Raw genomic sequence first — 25,145 nt, 5'->3', positions numbered from 1 at the left:
GTGATGTGCTGTGTTGGATTTGTGCCAAACATAACGTTTTCCATTTCGGCTAAAAGTTTCATCTTGGTTTCGTCAGACCACAAAACTTTTTTCCACATGGCTTCAGAATCTGTGGAGTGGTTTTTTTTGCATACCGCAAAAGGGACTCAAGGTGGGCTGTTTTGAGTAATGGCTTCCTTCTTGCCTCCCTGGCATACAGGCCAGACTTGTGGAGTGCTTGGGATAGTGTTATCATGAGCACACGATGACCAGTCTTTGCCATAAAGGCATGTTGCTCTTTCAAAGTTGCCATTGGCCTCATGGTGGCCTCTCTGATCAGTTTCCTCCTTGCTTGGTCATCCAGTTTGGAGGGACGGCCTGATCTTGGCAGGGTCTTGGAGGTACCATATGCCTTCCACTTCTTAATAATTGTCTTGATTGTGCTCCAAGGGATATTCAAGACCTTTTAAAATACTTTTATACCCATCCCCTGATCTGTGGCTTTCCACAACTTTATTCCAGAGGTCTTTTGAAAGCTCCTTGGTGCTTATCAGGCCAGATTAGATCTGTCACTTGCAACAAGTACCATGTAAACCTGCACTAACCTGTTTCATGGTCGGGTTGTCGGCGATTAAACCGTCTCACCCACCAGGTTTCCTAGTGAGGAGGGTATATGGACATGAACACCCAGCAGGATTAAAAACAAAACCTGTCAAAGGGCAGAGGAGCTCTTGCGAGCCAACGGCCATCCATATCTAATGCCCAACTGTGTTTGCGGACGTCCTCCTGCAGTTGGGTTACTCTTTTTTTAGGAGGTTGGTGGCAGGATCTGCACTCCGCCCACCATACAACACTTAATTCCGCAAAACCCACAAACGCAAAGAAAACTGAAAACCCACTCCGTGGGAGTACCTCCTGTCCTGCTGCCTTTCGCAGGGCAGCTCATTGGATGATGGAATTGGGGCAAAGACTTTGGGACCACCATTCCTTGATGGGAGGAAAAGAACAGGGTAAATGTTCTGGGTCAGATTGCGGTGGTGTGTGGAGCATTGGTGCTGAGGTGTCGTCCACCAGACGGTGGTCTCCTTGGGTTAACCTGAGGCGGTCCCTTCGGGTGGGTGCCTGGAATGTCCTATCCCGAAGAGAGCATGACCACCTGTCTCTGTTATCATCTGAGCTCCAGTGTTTAAACGTCGGTATTGCAGCACTTTCTGAGATCTGGAGACCGGATAGTGGCGAGATCATGGTGGGTGGTTAAACCTACGATTGGTCTGGTCGCTCTGATGGTGCCCATGCCCAAGGAGTTTCTGTAGCTGTGTCCAATAAGCTGACTCCAATGATAATTGAGGCAACACCAGTCAACGAGCGTATTATGAGACGAAAGACCCGTCACTCCTTGGGTGTCATTTCCCTGGTCTCTGTATATGCTCCGACTGAGGCGAGTGATCTCACCATGAAGGACGCATTCTATGCCACGCTCGAGTCTGTGGTTGAACAGTGCCCCCCGGTGAGATACTCTTCTGGTCTTGGGGGATTTCAATGCATCGACTGGAGCTGATAGGGATGGTTGAGACATGTGTTGGTCGCCATGGGTCAGGAACTGTGAACCAGAATAGTACTGAGTTCCGTGATATTGCAACAAGTCGTGGACTGATGGTGGCCGGTTCATGGTTTCGTTGCCCACAAGCTTATCGCTGGACTTGGTATTCCAATGCTGGCGGTGTGGCGAAAGAGATTGACCATGTGCTCGTTAATGGTCGCTGGAGGATGATCCAGAACTGCAGGGGCGACCAGAGTGCTCAGTACCTCAATACCGACCACAGGATTGTTGTAGAAACTCTGAAGTTTCAGCTTCAATCCAGGATGCTATCATCCCAGCCTTGGCTGGATCTTGGAAAGCTCAAGGATGAGAGGGTAGCTGAAGAGTTAGCAAACAGGCTGAGTGGAGATTTGGGGCGTCTGGGTGCTTTGGGGGATCCTGAAGAGTTGTGGAGTGCCTTCAACACTGCCATCCTTGATGTTGCCGTTGGATGTCTTGGAGCTCCCTGTCGGGCGAAGAAGAATTTTGTCTCTCAAGGGACACTGGATACCATTGACCAGATTTGCAGGGAGCTGAGGCGTAAAACTACGTGCTCTGAAAATAGACAAGGAGGCCTATGTGTGAGGAATCGGTGAGGGGGTAGAGCATCACCTGTGTTCAAGTGATTCTCGTCCTGCTTAGAGGGGAATGTATGCATTGCGTTCCCCCAAGCCCATCCCTCGGTGTACTGTAGTTAGAGCGGAGGATGGTGGGCTCTTGATAGAGGAGTCCGAAGTGAAGACCCGCTGGACCAGTTACTTTTGAGCGTCTGTACCAGGCTGATCCCCCAGCTGTCGAGTTGGACGTCAAGGGTGTTACAATCCCTGTTGCTGACCCTCGAATCAACTGTGGTCCACCTTCGCTTGTGGAAACACGGGCTGCGGTGAACCAGTTGAAATGGGGCAAAGCTCCAGGGATCTGTGGCATCCATGCTGAACTTCTCAACGCTGGTGGAAATGCTGCACTCGTGTCGTTGCATGCAGTTATGTGCTCTGCCTGGAACACAGGCATTATCCCAACTGACTGGAAGAGGGGCCTTGTTGTCCCTCTCTGGAAAGGGAAGGGTGATCGACAGTAATGCAACAACTACCGAAGGGTGACACTGCTCTCAGTGCTGGGCAAGGTCTTTGCTCAGATAATTCTTGTTCGGGTTCGCCACCATCTGCTTGAACAACAGCGTCCAGAGCAGTCAGGTTTACACCAAAGAGGTCAACGATTGACCGTATCCTTGCTCTTCGGGTCCTCACCGAAAGCAGTTGAGATTTTGCTTGCAGACGATGTTGATCTCTGCAAAGCATTTGATTCAGTGAATCGGGATGCCCTCTGGAGGATTCTTGGTCCTTGTGGGGTGCCACCAAAACTGATCGATCTGATGTCTGAACTCTACTCTGGTAGTGAGAGTGCTGTGAGATGTGGTGGTACCATCTCTGACATATTTCCAGTTGTTACTGTCAGGGGTGTGTACTGGCCCCCACACTTTTCAGAACTTGTATGGACTGGATTCTAGGGAGGATGTCAGAGAGATCAATTGCGGTGCATCGTTTGGGAATGTCAATATCTCTGACCTTGGTTTCGCAGATGATGCAGTCATCTTTGCGGAGACTTCAGATATCCTTTTGGGGACCCTCGAGGTGCTGAATGAGGAGTCTGAGCCACTGAGGTTATGGGTTTCCTAGATCAAAACTTAGATCCAGGCTCTCAACGACATCTTGGATGCTACTATCCTGTCTGTGCCTGTTTGTGGTGAGGATGTTGAGGTCACAGAGAGACTCACTTATCTTGGCAGTGATATTCATGTCTCTGCTGGCTGAGTCAGAGGTCAATAGACGTCTGGGTCAGGCCTAGGGAGTCATGGATTCACTGGATAATGGGGTGTGGCGCTGCCGGTACCTGTGCAGGAGGACGAAAGTCCGAGTCTTCAGGTCCTTGGTGCTTCCAGTCATGCTCTATGGATGTGAGATTTGGATTCTGACCAAGGATCTGAGATGGAGACTTACCTCCTTTGGTACCGGGTCTCTTCGGAGAATCCTTGGCTATCACTGGTCGGACTTTGTGTCTGACGAGCGGTTGCTGAGAGAGACTCAAATGAGATTTGTTACCTGCATAGTCCGTGCGCACCAGCTGCAGCTGTATGGACATGTGGCTTGTTTTCCTGGCGCTGATCCTGCTCACCAGATTCTCTCAACGAGGGATTCTCTTGAGTGGAGGATGCCAATGGCAGACAAACTGTGTGCGGAGTTCAACTTGGATTGTGAGCGTCCTCTATCGTCAAACGTCAGAAAGGAACGTCACAGGGCGGAATTCAATAGCCGGGTCACGATGAACAAATCGCTCATAACACCTTTCAATGCCCGTTTATGAAAGTATGGTTGATGCAGCATGTCTTCCCTACTGGGAGAGTCATCTTTCAGGACAACTGCTCCCTCCATTCCACAGAGCACATGTTGTCACCGGATGTTTTCAGGAGCACGAGTTTACCCATCCTCCATTGCCCTTGTTCACTCCATGCCACGTCGTATCCATGCCGTCCTGGATGCATGTGCAGGTCCAACACCCTATTGTGACATTCTGTTGGTTTCTTTTGTTTGTTTTTGTCCACTATCTGTGGTCTAATTGGTCTAATTTCTTCAAGCACCGATTTGTTTGTTCTTCTTTCAGTCAATGGAATTAAAATTAATCTGCAACACCACATTTAGAAACTGTCAATCTTCTTCAAGGAACAAGGAAATCCAACACAGGTGGAGGCCATTCATCCCATCATACCTGCACGAACACCACACGAACCCATCCACACAAGATCTAAGGAAGTTAATGCAAAAAAAATGTTTTTAATTAATGTATTTTTTTTTAATTTGTTTGTTTGTTTTTTGTAGTTTCTTTTGCAATTTATTATTATTATTTTGCCCCTTTTCTTCCCCTCAGGGAGGGGGCATGGGCTTGGTTAAAAACACACATCATCAACCACACAACCCTCCTTAGCAAGACCTCCACCAACAGCACGCCATACACAATCACCCATCAACACTCAAACTACCTAAAAGTCCCATCAACAACCCCATACCCCTCTATCTCCATAACTTCCAGGTACCTATCTAATTCTAATTTAAACTGAGCTACTTTTTGTACTGCCACTACCTTTCCAGGGAGACCATTCCATACATTAACTACTCTGAGTGAAAGTCCCCTACCTTACTTTGACTGAAGATGGCCCGACCTCGAGAAAAAATTGGTCTTTATTTAAACCTCTTATTTTTTTCCAAGTGGCCTCCAAAGCCAGTCACCGACTAGGAATCCTCCGTCGTGCAAAGTCCTTCCTTGGCCCACCTGAGCTCCTGACCACATACAAAGCTTTCGTCCACAGCTTGATGGAGTACTGCTCTCCCCTCTGGGCTGGTGCTCTTGCCTCCCATCTTTCTCGGCTTCACGCTGTGGAAAACAAGACATTTAGGATCATTGGTATCTCCCGCGATGAGGCTGAGTCTTTGGGCCTCTCACTCTCTCACCGCAGGCAGGTCGGTGGTCTTTGTCTTCTCTCGCCCCCCTGCTCTCTCTGTGATTTGTCCCCACCACATTTCCGCAGGGCGCTCAAGGTCTGCCAGCAACCCCTTTGTGGTAAAACTACCAAAATCACGAGTCACTGCTCACCTTCACTCTTTCATTCCTCTTTTTCCCCACCTTTGGAATAAACTCCCTCACTCTGTTTAATTCCATTCTTCCCTCCAGGCCTTCAAAACAGCTGTTCACCACCACCTCTTATCGTCCCCCATCCAAATCCTCGATCTTTTCTCCCCCCGTTAATCCACCCCCAACCCACCTCCTTCAAATTCCCTGCATTCCTTCCTGAAATTCCCTGCAATGTCCATCTTGTTTCCCCCATGTTCCCCACCCCATCCCTCTCCGTTCCACAGATCTCCGAATGTCTCTGTTCCCCACTGTTTTGTCCTTCCCTCTCCCACCGCTCTTGTCTCATGTCCCCCTTGCTGTACGTTGTGTGTTCGCTCTCATTCGAGCCTCAACAAGGTATACAAATTTCTTTTTTTAAAACCTTAAAAAAAGAGACTAAAATCTTGTCAACTGAGAAGATTGATGTGTTCAGAATGTTCCTGGGTTATAAGATTGAAGTGAGTGGAGAATGTGGAGGAGAAAGTCCCATGACTACTTTAACCATTTCTTCAGACACGAGCTGCCTTCTGAGAGCCCATTGAACTGCTCTCGTAACTCGATCATACACTCTCGATTGGTTAATGAAACACAATCGAAACACAATTTTCTTTACCTTCACTTCTCAAAATATGAATCACTTCTGTTGTTGATCTTCCTGGCATAAAATGAAAGTTGCTGTCTATATTTACAACTTTCTTCAGTCCATTTCAACCACCTTTTAAAAAAAAACTTTCAATGCCTGCTCTGTCAGTTTCACTCCTCAATAACATGAACAAAGGAGTCTTCCATCTTGAACAACGGCACAATGCTTGCTATTTGCCCAGTCTTCAGATCATTCCTTTCCAGACGTTTCCACACAAAATCATCCACTTGATTCCAACATTTCCAACCTTCTCGAACATTTCGACCAGGAATCCAGCTGGACTTGCCGCCTTTCCTTTCTTTCGTCTTCGAGCCGATGTAACATCCTCTTCACTTCTTCTCTTCTTCAGGACCTTCAACTTCATCACATTCAGGTCATTCTTCCACTCGTTGTCTTCATTCAAGACTTTTTCAAAATATATTTATATTCCTGATCAATGTCGTTCTTTTTCACGACAAGATGCCCGTTTTTGCTTTTAATAAAAAATTAACTTCGACCACGTCTCTCACCATCCTGTCTGGCAAATTATCGCCGCCACTGAAGGTGGACGGAGGTTATGTTTTCACCCCTCTGTTTGATTGTGAGCACGATATCTCGTTATAGACGGATTCTGATGAAACCCAGTGGGTGAGTTGGTTGGGTGACAAGTACAGGCCGATTCGATTTTGTTTTAGGTCCGGATTCAGATCCAACCTATCGGTGGGATACAAAATGTAAACTGTTCAGCCTGGCGGAGGTATGCTCTAAACCGAGTGCCATTGTTGTTTGAAAATGTTATTCGTGCCTTGTAATGCGTTTGATATACTCACAGCATTTAATTCATGTCATGGTTGTGCTCATCACAATGAATGATTATTCCTGTACCCTGTAGGTGATTGTCAAGATGGAACAAGTCCAACCATTTCCATTGAAAGCATACCTCCAGATTCTCCAACTCTCGCTCCACCATCACCTGCCAGAAGCCTCGACTCTGCCCTCGATTCGCTTTCTCTTCATTCGTGTCCCACTCGATCCAGCAGCCCCACTCAGAACCTTAATCAGTCCACCTACATTTATAACTCGAGCCAGTGTAACACACTTCCTCATTTTAATACTCCCAACTACAAACGGTATGCCCTCGATCACACCAACACGAACGCAAACCTCAACCGAGTCAGCCACATCAACACAAGGCCGCACCAAGCAGCTGCGTTGCACACAAACAACAAGGGAAACTGGTCCAGTCATACGTACACTTCCCAATTTTCTCAGCTTCCTTTCAACTTCCAGTCTGTTGCACCACCACTCTTATCCCATCCTCCTCACTCCATGGCATCTCTTTTCCAATCATGTTCTCCCTCTTCCACACTCTCTTCTCCAATACTAAGCCCTCTGTCTATGCCTTGCTCACCACCACAACAACCCCTCACCCTCAACCCCAGCACAGACTCACCTTTCCGCAGGGTAAGCCAAAATAAAGAAAAAGGGCGAGATATCGATAGAAAACTGCAATGAAACATGCCAATGGTGGTGAACGAGGAATACAGGGCTGTCCTGCATGCATGCGAAGGGAGAAGGTGAGGAGGGGAGAAGGGTGGGGCAATTTGAGAAAAGGAGAGAAAGATAAATATGTGGGTGAGATGAGATGATGATGACGTGCAAGGTAAATGAGGGGGTTAGGGTTCCCTCATTTTTGTATGTGAAATGTGGAAGGTCCCAAAATAAACAAGTAGGATATATAAAATAAACTAAAAACTCGTTGGTAAAGGAAGGGCTATTTAAGGGGAGAAAAACAACAGGTTGAACCCTCATGATGGAAGGCCGAAGGGTGGACAATAACAGGTATAAACGAAGTGGAAAGACGGTGGGTTAGTTGTGCTTTTTTTGACACCTCCTGACCCCGTGCCCCCCCCCCCCCACTTTTTTATACCTTTATACATGTTTGATTGGAATGGAAAACTCAGGAGGCATTTTATATTAAACCATCAAAGTTTATTCCTGTTGTTCATAACAGCACTTGTAAAAGGGGCAGGCACGATAGTAATCACGGGACATTAGGATTCCAGCTGCACGTAAGCATCGGGACAAGGCGTCCTGGTCACTTCCACGATGCTGGCCCGGCCAGCCATCGGCCCACCTCGCCCAAAAGGAATCACGAGCGAGCGCTCCGCTCCGTCTCGGCCAAGCACTCACGTACGAGCGCTCGAGCGTGGATTATACCTGGGAAGAAAAGGAAAGGACACCATGAATATAAACGTTATGCCATCGTTATTGACTGAATACTAAAAAAAAGATTCTTCAAAATGAATGCCACTTGGTCGATTTTGCAGTATTAGTATTATTGTTTTGTCTAGTTTGTTAAATCTACACAAGCAATGCACTACATTGATACTCAAAATTCCAAATCTGATGATACCACAATGTATGGTATCGTACCATCGGCAAACACTGGAAATAAGCATTCCCTCCATTCCCCCTTTGTCTTCCTGATATTTTGGAAAAGTTGAAGATCACGATTTATTTTAGGAAATAAATTTATTTCTGCCAACTCACTAATACTAATTGTGAGTAATAAAACTCACTAATAAAAATTTACCAAGTGCGTTGATTTAACTGCCATTTCCATATGGTACAAAACAGGAAGCAAAGGAACTCTACACAGCCAAACAACATTGCAGGTAACGTCACACATTTAAACAGGCGTTCGTACCCTGCACAGTGTTGTTGCAATTTGAGCTGGAAACTGGACCATTTAATAGAATATGCAGAGGGTTTACAACGGTTCACCGTTTAATAAGACTAGCACTGCTGGAGCTATGAACACAGGATTATTTTTCACGTGGCTTCGGTTATTGGTGGAATTTCATACTCCGAGGAATCCTGTAAAGAATTTGGGTTCCCAATAAAATGCCCACTTTTCACTGGAATAACAACATTTTACATCGACTATTGCAAACAGCAGAGATACCTGTGCAGGAAGTACGTATCATACCTCCACCTTCCTTCATGCAACACAAAGTGGAATAGCGGGTTGAAACACAGCTCCTTCATATCGAAAAATTAATCCACTGAGTTTTAGGAGGTGTATAAACAAACCTGGTTCATCCCACTGCCCTGGACACGTTTTTTTTTTATTCCAGAGAATGTCTCTCACAGCTGAGCAACAACAGGAAACAAAGTAAATAAAGAATAACCACTGGAATCGGTGAGTGGCATCCTGATTTAAATGGACCTTAAGGCATATCCTGGGTAACCTTACTCGGGTCATCATGGGATATTCTGAAGCCGCCATGTTTTTTGGCCTGCTCAACCATCCCTTGATTTGGAAACAGGACGCAATGATTTCTTAACGATAGTTTGTTCCCCCCCCCCCCCTTTCCACTTTCCTCACTCATACGATGGCAAATCAATAAGTAACCATAAAATAGCGATGTAAATTACACAATGTAATGTGTGTAGTTATAGACGACACGTGTTATATCGATGGGTAAGCGTCATGTTTTGCCCGTTTTAGATCGGGAAACATTGAGCGTACGACGTCATGAGAGCAGTTCCAAGATGGCGGCTCCCTTAGAAACATGCACCAGAGAGGAGCAATGTTCTGTCATCCGTTTTTTGGGAAGCGAGGATGTGAATCCCAGTGAAATCTATCACAGAATGAAGATGCAATATGGTGACGCATGTTTATCGCTGCAGCAGGTGTACGACTGGGACAGGAAGTTTAAAAGTGGAGTGTCCAGTATGGCAGACGCTGCTCGCTCGGGCCAGCCTCACACAGCCCACACACTAGAAATGGTTAAAGGAGTAGAGCGCGTGCTTAGGGAAAACCGTCGCATTATACTGGATGAAGTGGTCTCCAAATTGACCATTAGCCACGGTTCAGCACACCATTTTGGGGTTCTACAAAGTGTCTTCAAGGTGGATGCCTGGACAACTCACACCCGAACTGAAAGAACGGTAGGTGGACGCATGTGAAGAACTTCTTTAACATTACGAAACAGAAGGTGACGCTTTCTTACAACGTGTAGTGACTGGAGATGAGAGCTGGGTCCATTACTTTCAGCCAGAAACGAAGAGGGCAAGCAACGAGTGGCGCCATTCAACTTCAACGAAGGCCAAAAAATTCCGCAAACAGCCGTATGCTGGAAAAGTGATGCTGACACTCTTCTGGGATAGCTGAGGCCCACTTGTAGAGCATTACATGCCCAGAGGGACCACAGTCATCATTGCATCAGACTGCGACCTTAAACATCATCTGAAATCAGAAATCAAATCAAAACGTCATGGACAACTCACTACCAGTGTTTTGCTGCAGCATGACAATGCTCGGCCCCATACTCTCTGAACTACAGCTGCAACAATCAAGTATCTTCCTCATCCACCCTACTCACCAGACCTCACCCCTTTGGATTACCACATCTTTGGGCCACTTAAAGAGGTGCTTGGTGGAACCCCTTTCCGATCTGACGAAGAGGTCCAAGAGGCGGTGCACGAATGCCTACACAAGCAGCCAATATATATATTTATATATTTTTTTTTTTCGAGAGGAATCTAGGCCTTAAAAGTGCTGGAAAAAATGCATTGAACACAATGGAGATGATGTTGAAAAATAACACGTTTGTTCCACACGTACATGCAATAAACAATTTGTGATAAATATTTCAAGGTTACTTATTGACTGGCCCCTCGTATTATCGAATGCCCGTTCATCATAGCTACGAATCGCTGGGTACATTGCAATGCTTATGAATGCCTGGAGACGTCAGCGTTTGTGGCTTTATTTAATTTCCGCACGTACGATCATCGCGAGCATCTCTTTAACCAAACCCAGTTACAAAATTTAACCTCCAGAAACAAACTTGGCAGCAGCTCCGACTCCTAGGAAAGTGTCCATTTGTCCAATTCGGCCATCTCCGGGAGGTGTATGTTTAATATGATAGTTCGGTGATTGCTAATCACGTGCCAAGTGAGCCGTTTCTGATCAACCGTTTGTTGGAGTGCTTCATTGAGTGCTCAAGCCACTTGGTGAGCAGTCTACATTATTCGGATCAACTTCAACAAAGTTCAGGGACCAATCGCGTGTTGTTCTGCGGTGCAACAGGCGGTGGGTGGCTGGCTGAAAATGTGAAATTTTATTTTACACGACGTTTCTCTTTTTGTGCGTTCTTCCATGACACACCTGTCACTTTGGCATCGACAAATACAATTAAAAAAATTTAACGTTTCTTCAACTGTGTCGTGGAATGTTTGGTAAAGCCACTAAGCATGTATTCTTGAAGCTTCAATGGCGATACCACGATTCGCTACCCGAGGTAGAAAGGCAAAATAATTTATATGATCACAATGAGTAAAAAAATGTTTTCAGTTATCAAGTAATGAATCATTACATCACGGCAGGAAAGCCGAGATGTACGCATGCTCACTCTGTTTAACCTGAATTTGAATCCTGACCCAGCTATAAACTGTCATCCCGATGTTTCACAGGCAGGGTGATTAATCAGTGTGTGCGCTGTCTCTCGGATGGATGATAAACTGGGTGAAACATCTGCCGGAATCACTCATATATATATATATATATATATATATATATATATATATATATATATATATATATATATATATATATATATATATATATATATATATATATATATATATATATCTCTCTCTCAGAATGTGGCATGTATGAATCAGATTGAGAGTGAGCCAACCTGAAGGGTGCAGAGGTCAATGCATGTATGAGCATGCATGTAAGCAGACCTTTGCCAGGAAGATAGCGTGGGTTTTAAATGCTCCCACCCCAGGTCTCAAATGTGTGTGCGTGTGCGTGTGCGTGTGCGTGTGCGTGTGTGTGTGTGTAAGTTGCTGTTGTTGCCTGTTATCTCCATGTCAGTGGATTTCAGGAGGTGAAACAGAGACCTACCAGGTCTCAAAGTAGCCGTGTGTGTGTGTGTGTGTGTGTGTGTGTGTGTGTGTGTGTGTGTGTGTGTGTGTGTGTGTGTGTGTGTGTGTGTCGTTGATTGGTATCTACATATGTGGGTTTCACAATGTGGAATGGAGTCCCCCCCATGGTGGGCTCAATGTATCCACCTTCATTTCAGTAAGGGGTCACGATTCACTGAGCAAGCTGTGAAGTTTTTGTGCCAAGAGCTCTCTTCAGGATTGTCACTGAGCCCCGGATGACTTCCAACTGCAGTTCGTTTGTCGTGATATTCCCAGGGATTGTTTTTAATATCTCTGTGAGGTTCTTTGTCATCATTCCTGTAGCTCCAGCAATCAATGGAACAACTTTGGCTTTCTTCAGCTTCCAGGATCTTCTCACTTCATTATTGAGGTCTCGGTATTTGGTCATTTTCTGGATTTCTGCATCGTTTAGTCCAAAATCACTGTTATTACCACCTCAATCAACAATGCCTTGTTCTCTTTTTTTGTGCCCAACTACAATATCTGGTTGCAATGCTTTGTTTTCTATGTTCACACTTAATGGGATCATTAGGTCGTACGTGAGTGGCACTTCCATGTTTTCAGCGATTGCTTTTGGTTCATGTTCCCACAAATTTTCTGGAACTGGGATAACATAGTTTTTGCAGAGGTGCCAGCAGATTACTTCACAAACTCTGTTGTGTCGTTGTGTGTACAGTTGTTCTGACATGAGGTTTTTCTTTTTTGTGCGTGTTCGTTCATCAAGCATAACATATTCTCTTTGCTAACGCCACCTCCACCCCTTCTGCGTCTGTCTTCGTGTCTGTGTCTGTCTCTACCACCTCCCCTTCCTCGCTCCCTCTCCCTCCAATTCCCCCCCCCCTCCCTTTATCCTCACCTCACTTACTTTCCCCATCAGCAAAGCGATGGGTTGTATTTGCTACTTGCCAAAAAAAACATATTTTCTGTAATTGTGGTCTCATTCAGGCATATACGAGTATTCATTCTCAACATGTTCATTTGATATCGATATACCAAAGTACATACCTACTGCTGCCCAGTTTCATATGCAGCGTCATACTTGGGTATTCTCAGACACCACTTTACTCAATCTGGCCTCACTGATATTTGGGTTGAAGCTGGCGTGCAGAGCAAGTGTTGCCAATCAAGTTATGCAAGGTAAATTTGGAACCAAGTGGTCCATGCTCACAAACTCACCATGGAAGCCATGTGGAGAAGTCTTCCACAACTTCCAAGTCTGGGACAACAGCAAAGGGAAACGCAGTATCCAAGTTGTCGACCGACTCTCCACATTGATTGCAACACACTTCAAATAGAAGAACCATGATGGCACTCCAGAAGCAGTGAAAGCTTTCGTTGACAACTCCGACGATCTGATCACAGACATCGAAGAGTTCTTTGAAGAGAAAGCCAAATAATGTACAGTAAATGTAACGTTTTCTGGAAGCAGTACATCAACATGGTTCAGACCTTTCTTCTATTCATCCGAGCTGATTGAGAAAATGATTGGAACCTTCAGGTCTGTTCTCCAAAACAAAAATGTTGCCTCCAATGACCACATACAACCATACCAAGTACTCACGATTCTCTGTTGGATATGCTGCAGCTAGAACAGACAGCACCGCACGTGTATGAACAGTTCATAGTAGGGAATTTTGTTGTGAAAGAATCTATGGGATCCTTCAAACAAATCTCAACAGACCAAGCACGAGAGCACCTAAATAAATTAGCAGTGCAAGGTTTCAGAAGGAATCTTAGGTATAACGAAGATCCAGACTGCCATGGGCAGGTGGATGATTACCTTCAGTGATAGAGCGAGACTGCCCAAAGATGTTCAGATGGTTGGAATGACACAGTGGTTCCAGGTCCCATGGTGACAGGGGCTCGCAAAGAATGAAGAAACATGAGGACAATGTCCGAAAGCCTGAAGATGAAAGTAAGCTGCGTAACCCATGATCGGCAAGGTGAAAAACTTGTATGTTCTTCCACCAACGATGTAGCAAGCGACGACATCCAACATGACTTGCACTTCAGCCTCAGAGTGCGATACAGAACTACTCACAAAGTTTGGGGATGATCGGTTGCTCCCAGAAGTCTCCATGACACCATTCGTAAGAACAAGTCAAAAACATTCACAAATTTGAACATGATAACCGTCACTACATCTGCTGGTAAAAGCAAAACCATCAAAGCAGACCATGACCTATTTTGAAGACAACAAGTAGTGGTCCTAAGATAGACACATCAAAGGACTACAACAACATAAATTAGCCACAGCCCCCTCTTGTCGTCACAAAAGTCAATCATGAGTTATGACCGACAGATAAAGCAAATCGGTGTCATTGGCTGTGTGACAATGACATGGAGAAAAACATGCCAGAAACAAATGAACCAACTTGTGCAATTGTGGATGGTATGGCGGTGGTTCAAGCTCTCAGAAAACCAACCAATGCCACAACTTTCAGCAACCTCGCAGACAGTTTTTGTCGTCGTGTCCTCACCTACCCGAGAGGCTCTCAGACAAGACTAGACATTGTCTTTGATGACCATCAAAGGAAGTCCATCAAATCAGAGACCAGAGTGCATCGAACAACGAAAGAGGAGACGTATAGTTAATGGGCCGGCAGTGTGTCTCCCATCCGCATGACAGACTTTCATAATCGCTGGAAGAAAACTTGTGACCCTCGTTGAATTATTGTGGGATCAACTCCGAAAGAAACCACAACACCAATCAGATCAACAGGAAGTCATACCATCAGGTGGGGATGAATTCCCAGCTGGATCGTCTACTGAGCATAATGTTGATCTCAACTCAACTCAACTCAACTCGATTCTGGACATTGTGTTGATTATCTGCCACAAAAAAAATGTTCATGCAAATGGTGCAAACGACCAGAATTTCCGAAGAATGGTTGTGTGTTCTCTGCTGATACAGTATGACACATCAGAAGTGCGGATGACTCGTGAGACATCTAAAGAGAAGCAGTTCTTCTCAATTAGCATTGTGTGCACAAGTCTGGATCCCGAAATCAACAATATCCTCGGCTTTCATGCTTTAACAGGAACAAACACATCCACTCAGTTCTGTGGGTATGGCAAGTGAACAGCTTGAAAAGACATACCTGAAGTATCCGAAGCGACTGAAAGATCTTGGTCGCAATGTTGACATTGAGAAGTTTATCATCAAAATGTACAGTCCAACGACGACAGTTACATGTATCAATGGTCTACACGCAGAAGTTTTCTATCGAATCGGTGACCTTGAGAAACTACCATCCACTCAAGACTGTCTCTGCACATACTAAGCAGTCACTACCAAGCCATCGTGTGGCTCAAGGCCGTATTCGCCAAGCCCGAGGAAAGTGGATGGATGTTCGATGAAACCGAATGCACCTTATCCAGCCATTGGGACCATACTCTGTACAGAGCGTTGGTGCTGCCCAAGCAGTCTCCTTGGCTATTGGGCACAATCCTGTACGGGCCGCCACTCCGACACAGGATACCAGCAAGCTGGCACTCATTTTGCCGACCTCGGAAGGATGACAGGCAGAGTCAACCCCACCTGGTATTAATTCAACAGCCGAGTGGCATTATAACTCAGGATTCTAGGATCCCAAGCCCACCACCCTAACCATCAAGCAAATACCAGGCATAAAATGCACCTTATGTCTCATGCCCTCAATGCGTACTTACAAGAACTAACCGTATCAGGTGCAGCCGAACGGAGCTGCCAAGTACGCACCGGCTAATAAGAGCCAATTAGTCACAAGGTAGAATGGAGCCCTCCCAGGTCTCAAAGTATTCACCTTCATTTGTGCGTGTACACACACACACACACACACACACACACACACACACACACACACACACACACACACACACACACACACACACACACACACACACACACACACACACACACACACACACACACACACGTTGCTGTTGAAGGCTGCCATCTCCACACATGGGTGGGTATCGGGAGGTGCAACGGAGAGTCAGAGACCTACTCGGTCTAAAAATATCCACCTCCAGTATGTGTGTGTGCGTACATACACACTTTGCTCAATCACTCTGCTGACATAAAAATGGAGCATTGCAACCACTGAGCAGTTGTTCAGTATGAAGTGGAAACAACCCAACCCTCCATTCCAATTTCATTCACAATGCACAATATCCTCACCTCTTTTTAGCCTCTCTGTGGCAGACTTGCTCCCTGCATATGTAGGCCGTACATCCCTCCCCAATTCCTCGATGACCGCTAGAAGCTCTGCGTACTTGCTTTGGGGCTGTGACCCAGTGGGGCCAGGCTAATGGGGGAAATAAAGCACAGTTTACACGCACACACAAACACACACACACACATTGGTATTTCATAAGCTATCACTCATTTAAAGTTCTAACCCTAACTTGTATTCACTCACCCCATTCTTACAATGAATACAATCTAACAGTGTTAACTCTTCAAAATTAACTTTCATACATCAAGTCTTTACACTTTGTTGGATTTTTCCCTTCTCTGTACCAACATTGTCCCACTAGTTTCAACGTTAAAGACAGAGTTATAGAACACTTCACCTCTGCTCCCACCTCTCGTTGCCCTTGAGACGACAAGGTATTGCCTGTGGGTTCGTTTGTTTTTCTTGTCCAACACAACGTGATGTTTTCTCTGCAACCGCTTGTCGGATTGAGACAATTTCCACCATCGGTGCGACTACTCATGAAGAATGTTTTAATGATAATTATGTCATAGGTCACATGGTGTAGCAGCCACGTTTAAAATAAATAAATAAACCTTCAAAATTCTTCTTCTCTGAAACGGCTGAACAGATCGAGGATAAACCTTGCAGGTAAGACCACCTATCCATGAGGAACAAAACGTGCCCTCCCAATGACATAATCACAAGTCACTTGGTTTGGCAGCCCTATTGGATTTACCAGAAACCCTTTTAAAATCCCCTGCTCCAGAATGGCTCGGCAGGGTCGAGGGGAAACTTCACACACCTTCAGCAAGCCGAGGGGATACCAGCATGTTCACAAATAAATGGTCACATAGTCTGGCAGCCATATTGGATTGAAAAAAATCTTTAAAAAAAAATTCTCTTGAACCGCTTCATCGATCGACCTGAAATTTCACAAATATGATTGAGCACCGATTGGGAATATATTTTTTTAAATTTCAGCCTGATTGGACACATGGTATGGCAGCCAGAAATATTTAATTTTTTTAATAACACTTACTTAGCTGTGAGTGGGTTTGAGGGTGGAGGAGTATCAGCTGAAATGTGAATCCTCTCCAGGGTCCTCCTGATGGCTTCATCTTTGCTTTTTTTCTTGTTTGGGTTCCTTCTGATTACTCCAATGCAGAACTTGTACTGATTTGGTGTTGCATTTGATTTGAGTTTAATTTATTTTAATCCCATTCTAAATTCAATTGGTCACCCTGCCTTGATTGGACACCTGACCCTGACCCATGACGTTTATTATTGTTCAAAGTGGGATGGACGTCTTGGTACCCGTTCATCACTGCCACCAGTTATAAAGTGGCAGTTATAGTTATATCTTTTATTAATTACATAACACACCAGAATACAAGCACCATAAAATACACCACAGAAAACAACACCAACACCACACAAAAGTTATGGCAAGGGTCTGCAATCTCCGATTGCTCTTTATTGTTCGTCTGTATTGCGCCGTTCTCCAAACAGTGACAACTCCATCTACATCACTCTCAGTCAACATTGACAAACTTTTAACCACTCATGCCAACTCTCTCTTCCTCCATGTGGCAATTAAAATTGTCACCATGCAACTTGGCTGGGTGTTGGTAACCCCTCTCACCAGCCATGGCATTTCAGCAAAGGGCTTGTGTGACTCCATGGAACGAACTCAATCTGTGAACCTTCCCACCTGAATTTCTTCCAATGGCAAATACTCCCTTCTGGACTTGGTGATAACTTTCCCACAAATGTCTCCTATTCCTCCCTCTTATACTCATTTGACATCCAAAAAAAAGGAGCGTCAGACATTTGGCAATTCAACTACGGGATGAGCTGATAGGCACAAGGCGAAAGAATTCAGACCTGAAATACATGGCCACTTTGGGTGGGAGTGAAAGAATAACACTCATGGAAAAGTTTGCAGTGTAAGCAACCATGGGTTGCAGTGTAAGCAAGGAGAGAGGAGACGGCCCCCAAGGTAGTATTCTGGGCCCAGTCTTATTCCTCATCTTCATGAATGTTCTCTCTGACTGGAAAATCCTCTTTTTGTATTTGCTGATGACTTCACTCTGTGCCGTGACATCCCTCATCCTTCAGACAGGCTGGCTGCAGCTTCTTCCCTCTCTGCAGACCTTGAAAAAAAAAAAACACAATCTGGTGAAACACTTGGAATATGTCTTTCAATCCTGACAAATCAATAAATCAATCTCTATCTCTATCTCTATCTCTCTCTATCTCTCTCAAAAAGGACAATCTTGCTCCCCTCTCCCCCCAATCCTCCTGAAGAAGTTCAGTCCTTCAAACTCCTGGGTCTCACAATCAGCCATGATCTTTGTTGGGCAAAAACATTTCAAAATTGGCCTTCAAAGCCAGCTGCTGGTTGGGCATCCTCCATCATACAAAGTCCTTCCTTGGCACACCTTAACTCATATCCACCTACAAGGCTTTTATACATCGGTTGATGGAATGCTGCTCTCCCATCTGGTCGTGTTCCCCTGCCTCACATCTTGATGCTGTGGATACCAAGGTCTTCAATGTTATTGGAATATCCCATGATGAGGGTGAGTCTATGGGCCTGTCACTTTGCTAACACAGACAGGTCTGTGGTCTTTCTGTCTTCTACCACCTCCTTTCTGGTCTTGCACCCTTTGCACTTTCCGTGCTTTGTTCCTTTGTCACCCAACCCCAACCCCCCCCCCCCCCAGAAGGACCTGGAGGGAAGAGTGTGATTGAACAGAGAGGAGACGGTAGAAGACAGAAAGACCGACCTCCCTGCGGTGAGACCCAAAGATTCAGCCTCACCACAGGAGATACCAATGATCCTAGATGCTTTGGTTTCAAGTGTGAAGCCGAGAAAGGTGAGAGGCAGTCCCTTTGTCACCCAACCCCAACCCCCCCCCCCTGATGTTGGTGTCTCCCCCCTCCCTTTGCTGTTCCTTTTGTTCTGTAAAGTCCTGATCCACTCAGTATACGAGTACCTTCTCGCTCTTCCATGGGCCAAGACTATGTGTAGAAAACAAGAAAATAAGTTTTAAAATAATAAAAACATACCCCACACAGTATTGAGAAAAAGGACATGGGAAGGGTCTTTCAAACTCCTCCTTTACATTTCTGAGCACAATCTTCCTACGAGCTGTGATTTTGTCTGAATCTCGATATTCTCTAATTCTGAAAGCGTGAGTAGAAAATCCCATTGGTCAAAATTGTGTAAAATGGAGTAATATTTTGAGCAACTACTACAAAATGGAAGGTGTTTGAAAGCGATAAGAAGGTGATTTGTGTTCTCCAGTGTCCAAGTATATAATGTAAATTGAAATAAAATAAACGTTTTAAAGGTTTAGAAAAATTACTTTTCGGAAGTTTATCGCCATTGGTGCAGCGTCTTTTACACCACCTTATTGAATACGTTACATTAGTTCTTCGTGCCTGTTGTTTGTGTTCTTTAAAACGTCCTGAAAACAAGATTTCCTGCTTGGAATGATTGATCCATTTTGTTTGACTGCCAGGCAGGTAGGGAAAGTAAAAATATGACCTCACTTCTCTCTGCGCACACACAATCGGGACGAGATTCTATATTATTCATATATTTTATAGAAACCATGGCGAGGCTCGTATAAGAGCGAACACAAAGAACGTATAACAAGGAGAGCAGGAGACGAGAGGGATGGGAGAGGGAAGCAGAAAACAGTGGGGAACAGAGATGTGAGGAGATCTGTGGAAGGGAGAGGGATGGGGCAGGGAACACAGGGTAAACAAGATGGACACCAACAGGGACTTTCAGGAAGGAAAGCAGGGAATTTGAAGGAGGTGGGTTTTGGGTGGATTAGCGGGGGTACAAAGATCTTGGCTTTGGAAGGGGGAAGATAAGAGATGGTGGTGAACAGTAGTTTTGAAGACCTGGAGGGAAGAGTGTGATTGAACAGAGTAAGGGAGTTTATTCCAAAGGTAGGAAAAAAAAAAGGAATGAAAGAGTGAAGGTGAGCAGTGATTCTTGATTTTGGTAGTTTTATCAGAAGGGAGTTACTGGCGGACCTTGCATGCCCTGGGGAAATATGGTGGGAACAAATCGCAGACAGAGCGGGGTGGGGGGGGGGAGGTGGGAGCGGCCGGAGAGGAGACGGTAGAAGACAGAAAGACCGACCTCCCTGCGGAGAGAGACCCAAAGATTCAGCCTCACCACAGGAGATGCCAATGATCCTTGATGCTTGATGCTTTGGTTTCAAGAGTGTGAAGCCAAGAAAGGTGATTGGCAGGAGCAGCAGTGCAGAGGGGAGAGCAGTACTCCATCATGCTGTGGATGAAAGCTTTGCACATGGTCAGGAGTTCAGGTGTGCCAACTTGGCACGATGGAGGATGCCCAATCGGCGACTTGCGAAGATGGGAGGGGGGGTGGGTGTTACAGACGGCCCTTTCGGAGAGACACAGTGTGAGATTTGTCCGGATTGAACGACATGTTCCACGTGTTGGACCAGTTTGTGATTTTACCCAGATCTGCAAAGAGCGAAGAAGCAGCTGCTTGCTGGTCTGAGGGATGACAGATGGTACAGCAGGGGATGGAGTAATCAGAGAAGAGATAAAGAGGATTTTCCAGAGTTGGAGAGATCGTTGTTGAAAACCAGAAAAAGAACAGGGCCCAGAACGCTGTCTTCAGGAACTCCAGCCTGGACAGGAAGAGGGGATGAGAGAACTCCATTTAGGGCCACACATTGACTGCAACAGGAGAGGAAGTCTGCAAGCCATGAGTGGAGATGGCCTTGGATACCATCGGAAGAGAGTTTGGTGAGCAGGGCAGGGTGCCAGACCGTATCAGCATGTGATATGTCTGGGGAGATCCATTGTTGGGAGGGTAGAAATAGCATATCCAAGGTAGAGTGACCTGGTGTGAAACCAAATTGATGATTGGCAATCAGGCCATTGGAGAAGAAGGATTTAATGTCTGAAGCGATGATGGATTCCATAACCTTGCTGATTGGGAGAAGGCTGATTGGTCTGTAGTTGCAGAGATCTGTTTTTGCACATTTTTATGCAGGGCGGTAAAGCTTGCTAATTTCCAAGCAGATGGCAGATGACCTTGAGCAAAGGAGAGGGTGAATAGAACAGAGAGAGGGTGAGCAAGAGCAGAGGAACAGGTTTTTAGGATATGTGGGCTGATGCCGTCTGGGCCGGTTGCAGAATCTGAGTCGAGGTTTGACAGCAAGCTCTCCACCTTGTCAGGAGAAAAGGAAGCAGAGTCCAGGGAAGGCTGGATGCGACTGGGTAAGGTGGGTACAGAAAGTGATGGGATTCGGACACAAGATTTTGATGCAAACACCGAGTTTAGGCATTCAGCCTTTTCACGTGCCGTATCAGCAGTGCGGCCATTTGAGGTTAGAGAGGGGATGGAGGGGGAACGTACACCAGAAACAGACTGAACTGGATGCCACAATGATTTGGAGGAGGGATACAGGTTTGAGAGTTCAGACTTGAGATTATAAAAATGTTATTTTCTGGCTCTCCTGAGTGTAGACACACACTTGTTCCGAGCTTTGTGGAAGGATCTGAGATAACCCCCAGTCGGATTTCCTCTCCATGAAGTGAATGCAAGTTGATTCAGGACAACTGCCTCACCACAAGCTTCAGTTTACCATGGGATGGAGGAAGGGTAGGACAACTGAAGATGAGAAGGGATAAATCTGTGCCTGAGGGAGAGCAAGTTTGTTTGAAGGAATTCCCAGGATGAGTTGATGTCTGTGAGAGTAGAGATGGGAGACCAGTCTAGAAGTTTGTTGGCTGCTTGAAGTCCTTGTCAGTTGGCCTGAGTGAAATGCCAGACTCGACGGCACTGAGGTGGTTCTCCAGTAACCGCCAGAGAGATGTCCACTTTGACAAGTGTGTGGTAAATTTGCTAAATTACTGCAAAACTGCAGGTTCATGTTCAAAATATAACATTCAATTAAAATGTTGTTGTTCCTCGATCAAAGGCGGATGTCCGTAGACAGACAGACGGAGTGAACCAATTTGTTAACCACGCTTTACATTTTGCAATTGCAGTGTGATTACAAAATGCAAACTCTGTGTTAGCAACACAATGGACACAGGAGGTTTGGAAGTTCGAGGGTCAAACCTGTATCGTGCATGAAAGTTCAAACAGGATAATACATTGTGCATGTTTATATTGTCACTTTGAAAAATAAAATTACCGTATTTTCCAGGTGTATAAACCGCACTTTATCGGCAAAAAAGGTAAAGGTTGTGGGTGCGGTTAATACACAGGAATAGAAAAACACCGGTTTCAAAAACGATCAATACTGAATTTCAATTATATCCCAAATGAACACTTTTTAGCGGTCGGAATGGCTGTTAACTTCAATTCCACTGTTTAAAATTCGAAAATCGGTTCAGGTTAAGAGTTTGTACAGAGTTTTATTAACAGTGTGTGGAAATTAAATTAAAACTTTAAAAATGAAAAAAACTTTAACTAAAAAAATAAAAATGATTAAAAAAAATGAACTGACTATCTGTTTACATGAACATCTGATGCAAGCAAAAGTAATCCACCAAGCTTGCTTCTGACATGCGGATGCTATGCTCGTAACTGCTGGAGAGTGCAGCCTGGTTTAAAACTAGCAACAACCAATCAACTCCGAGTACTTTTCCATACGAGGGCAGGAAATGGATTTTGAAAAAAAGAAGAATAATGTCACGAGAGCGAGGAGCCACGTGGGACGGTGAAAATATGTACGAAACCAGTACGAATCATCACTTTTCTTCCTTTTTTGTAGAAACAAAAAATAAATCCTCTTCATAATATTTAAAAAAATAAGTAAGAGAAATAAAAACTTCTTGGTGTCCTCTCCACTCTCTTACTTGTTGAAAACAAGAATAAGACAGATGAAATTAAGATATACAAATATCATATGGGATGGTGTGTATCATAGGTGATATGTATCACGTGATGGTGTGTATCATAGGTGATATGTATCACGTGATGGTGTGTATCATAGGTGATATGTATCACGTGATGGTGTGTATCATAGGTGATATGTATCACGTGATGGTGTGCATCATAGGTGATATTTATCACGTGATGGAGTGCATCATAGGTGTTATGTATCACGTGATGGTGTGTATCATAGGTGATATTTATCATGTGGTGTCGGCGAGTGCGTCAGGGTGGTGTCAGTAAACAGTATTTACCATCATGTAGCCAAGAGAGGGGGGTCCGTAGTCACTGTAAATTGGACGAGGTGGAAGAGGTGCTGGAAATCAAAATGGAAGAGTGGAGGAGAGAAGAGGGAAGATTGAACACACAGTTCAGGTTAGGTGATGTTCTGATGACGATTAGTTGCACAACACAAGGAAGTTAAACGTGTGTGTGTGTGTGTGTGTGTGTGTGTGTGTGTGTGTGTGTGTGTGTGTGTGTGTGTGTGTGTGTGTGTGTGTGTGTGTGTGTGTGTGTACAAAATCAATGAAACAACAATCAACAATGAGCAGCATCGACACAAAGAATCCATCAAGGCTTTCAATGAACAAACAAAATGAGGGACAACCCAGGGTGAGGAGTGAAGAACAACCCAGGGTGAGGAGTGAAGAACAACCCAGGGTGAAGAGTGAAGAACAACCCAGGGTGAGGAGTGAAGAACAACCCAGGGTGAGGAGTGAAGAACAACCCAGGGTGAGGAGTGAAGAACAACCCAGGGTGAGGAGTGAAGAACAACCCAGGGTGAGGAGTGAAGAACAACCCAGGGTGAGGAGTGAAGAACAACCCAGGGTGAGGAGTGAAGAACAACCCAGGGTGAGGAGTGAAGAACAACCCAGGGTGAGGAGTGAAGAACAACCCAGGGTGAGGAGTGAAGAACAACCCAGGGTGAGGAGTGAAGAACAACCCAGGGTGAGGAGTGAAGAACAACCCAGGGTGAGGAGTGAAGAACAACCCAGGGTGAGGAGTGAAGAACAACCCAGGGTGAGGAGTGAAGAACAACCCAGGGTGAGGAGTGAAGAACAACCCAGGGTGAGGAGTGAAGAACAACCCAGGGTGAGGAGTGAAGAACAACCCAGGGTGAGGAGTGAGGAACAGCCCAGGGTGAGGAGTGAGGAACAACCCAGGGTGAGGAGTGAGGAACAGCCCAGGGTGAGGAGTGAGGAACAACCCAGGGTGAGGAGTGAGGAACAACCCAGGGTGAGGAGTGAGGAACAGCCCAGGGTGAGGAGTGAGGAACAGCCCAGGGTGAGGAGTGAGGAACAGCCCAGGGTGAGGAGTGAAGAACAACCCAGGGTGAGGAGTGAGGAACAACCCAGGGTGAGGCCCAACATGACACATTTCCCACGTGGTGAGCAAGTATAACTGGCCTCATATCATGGGCCGCCTTGTCGGCCACTCCATCGGTTTATACATTCCGGAGGCCTACGTGCTTCCACGAACAGCTAGGTTCTCCGAAATGGCGGAGCTGAAAGTTCGTATTCACCTTGGCCGGTGCTGCATTGAGGAGCAGGAGAAGAGGTTGTTGGTTTGAACGCCATGCGGGAATAAAACAAATGGGAAACGTTTCCTGTCGAGCAGTTTCAATGTCGGACTGACTAGTCGATGTCCGCGGCTCTCAGACTCCACTTCGTCCGAGACTGTGACATTAAATTTGGAAACACGATTGGAAGATCAAATGAGATTGGAGCAGGAAACAAGAGAGATTACTACAACCTGTGGAAGAAAGGTCACAAGAAAAATATAAACTGGACATCAAACGCGAACAATAGGATGGAGCAGGATTGTTCGCCAAGGCCAGTGTAGGCCTCAATGACAACACGAGAGAAGCCACGCCCTTTCATTTGTCCGAGAGGTGTCATTTATCCTTTTCGCACAGCTCTCCGACTCGACGCTGCATTCGCTTCACCGGACTCGCCAACTTCCGGTTGGAGTCTCACGGCACAAGCGGAAGTGACGTAGGAGATTAAACCTTTATAAAACGGGTTTTACAATGACTCGTCGTTTACTATGGCGGTAAAATATGTGATGTGCACCGAATTTGCAACGTGTGTTGTTTATTATGTGTCACGTGTCACCCTCAGGTTATTTTTTTTGTGTTTGGTTAAAAATATGTATATTTTCCCTCACAGGAGCTTCCAACATCGTGTGTGGTCGATTTGTTAACGCTCTCTTGGA

The 25,145-nt window shown here is 45.4% G+C and overlaps 2 protein-coding genes across 10 annotated transcripts in view; one reads left to right on the top strand and one right to left on the bottom strand.

The window, feature by feature from the left end:
• The window catches only part of LOC147029264 (uncharacterized), a 104,356-nt gene extending 93,854 nt beyond the window's left edge, over positions 1 to 10,502 (top strand). For all 9 annotated transcript variants that reach the window (XM_085880196.1, XM_085880192.1, XM_085880195.1 and 6 more), the window contains one exon: positions 6,736 to 10,502. In XM_085880196.1, coding sequence (XP_085736322.1) covers positions 6,736 to 7,358 — 623 coding nt within the window. In that variant the 3' untranslated portion in view covers positions 7,359 to 10,502. The remainder of the gene's footprint in view (positions 1 to 6,735) is intronic.
• Positions 7,814 to 24,903, bottom strand: LOC147029263 (cyclin-dependent kinase 2-associated protein 2-like). The gene is made up of 4 exons (XM_085880203.1): positions 24,454 to 24,903; positions 23,186 to 23,247; positions 15,970 to 16,096; positions 7,814 to 8,063 (listed from the first exon to the last, which is right to left on the bottom strand). Exons 1-4 carry the CDS (start codon positions 24,506 to 24,508, stop codon positions 7,996 to 7,998), a joined length of 312 nt encoding a protein of 103 aa, XP_085736329.1. The 5' UTR covers positions 24,509 to 24,903; the 3' UTR covers positions 7,814 to 7,995.
• Between the last annotated feature and the right edge of the window lie 242 nt (positions 24,904 to 25,145).

This window comes from Eptatretus burgeri, chromosome 4, assembly GCF_056783735.1.
Source record: "Eptatretus burgeri isolate ZD-2024b chromosome 4, Ebu_testis_v1, whole genome shotgun sequence".
Lineage (NCBI taxonomy): Eukaryota > Metazoa > Chordata > Myxini > Myxiniformes > Myxinidae > Eptatretus > Eptatretus burgeri.
This window is presented reverse-complemented; position numbering and strand designations above follow the sequence as displayed.

What these genes read in the sequence shown, in the direction of transcription:
- LOC147029263 (XM_085880203.1), bottom strand. Translation starts at nt 24,508, where the DNA reads ATGGCGTTCAAACCAACAACCTCTTCTCCTGCTCCTCAATGCAGCACC. An exon ending in TCAATGCAGCACCGGCCAAG is followed by an intron (nt 23,248 to 24,453) that starts GTGAATACGAAC and finishes TTTGATTTCCAG; the next exon opens with CACCTCTTCCACCTCGTCCA. An exon ending in CACAGAGAGGCTAAAAAGAG is followed by an intron (nt 8,064 to 15,969) that starts GTGAGGATATTG and finishes TTTTCTTCCCAG; the next exon opens with GTATAATCCACGCTCGAGCG.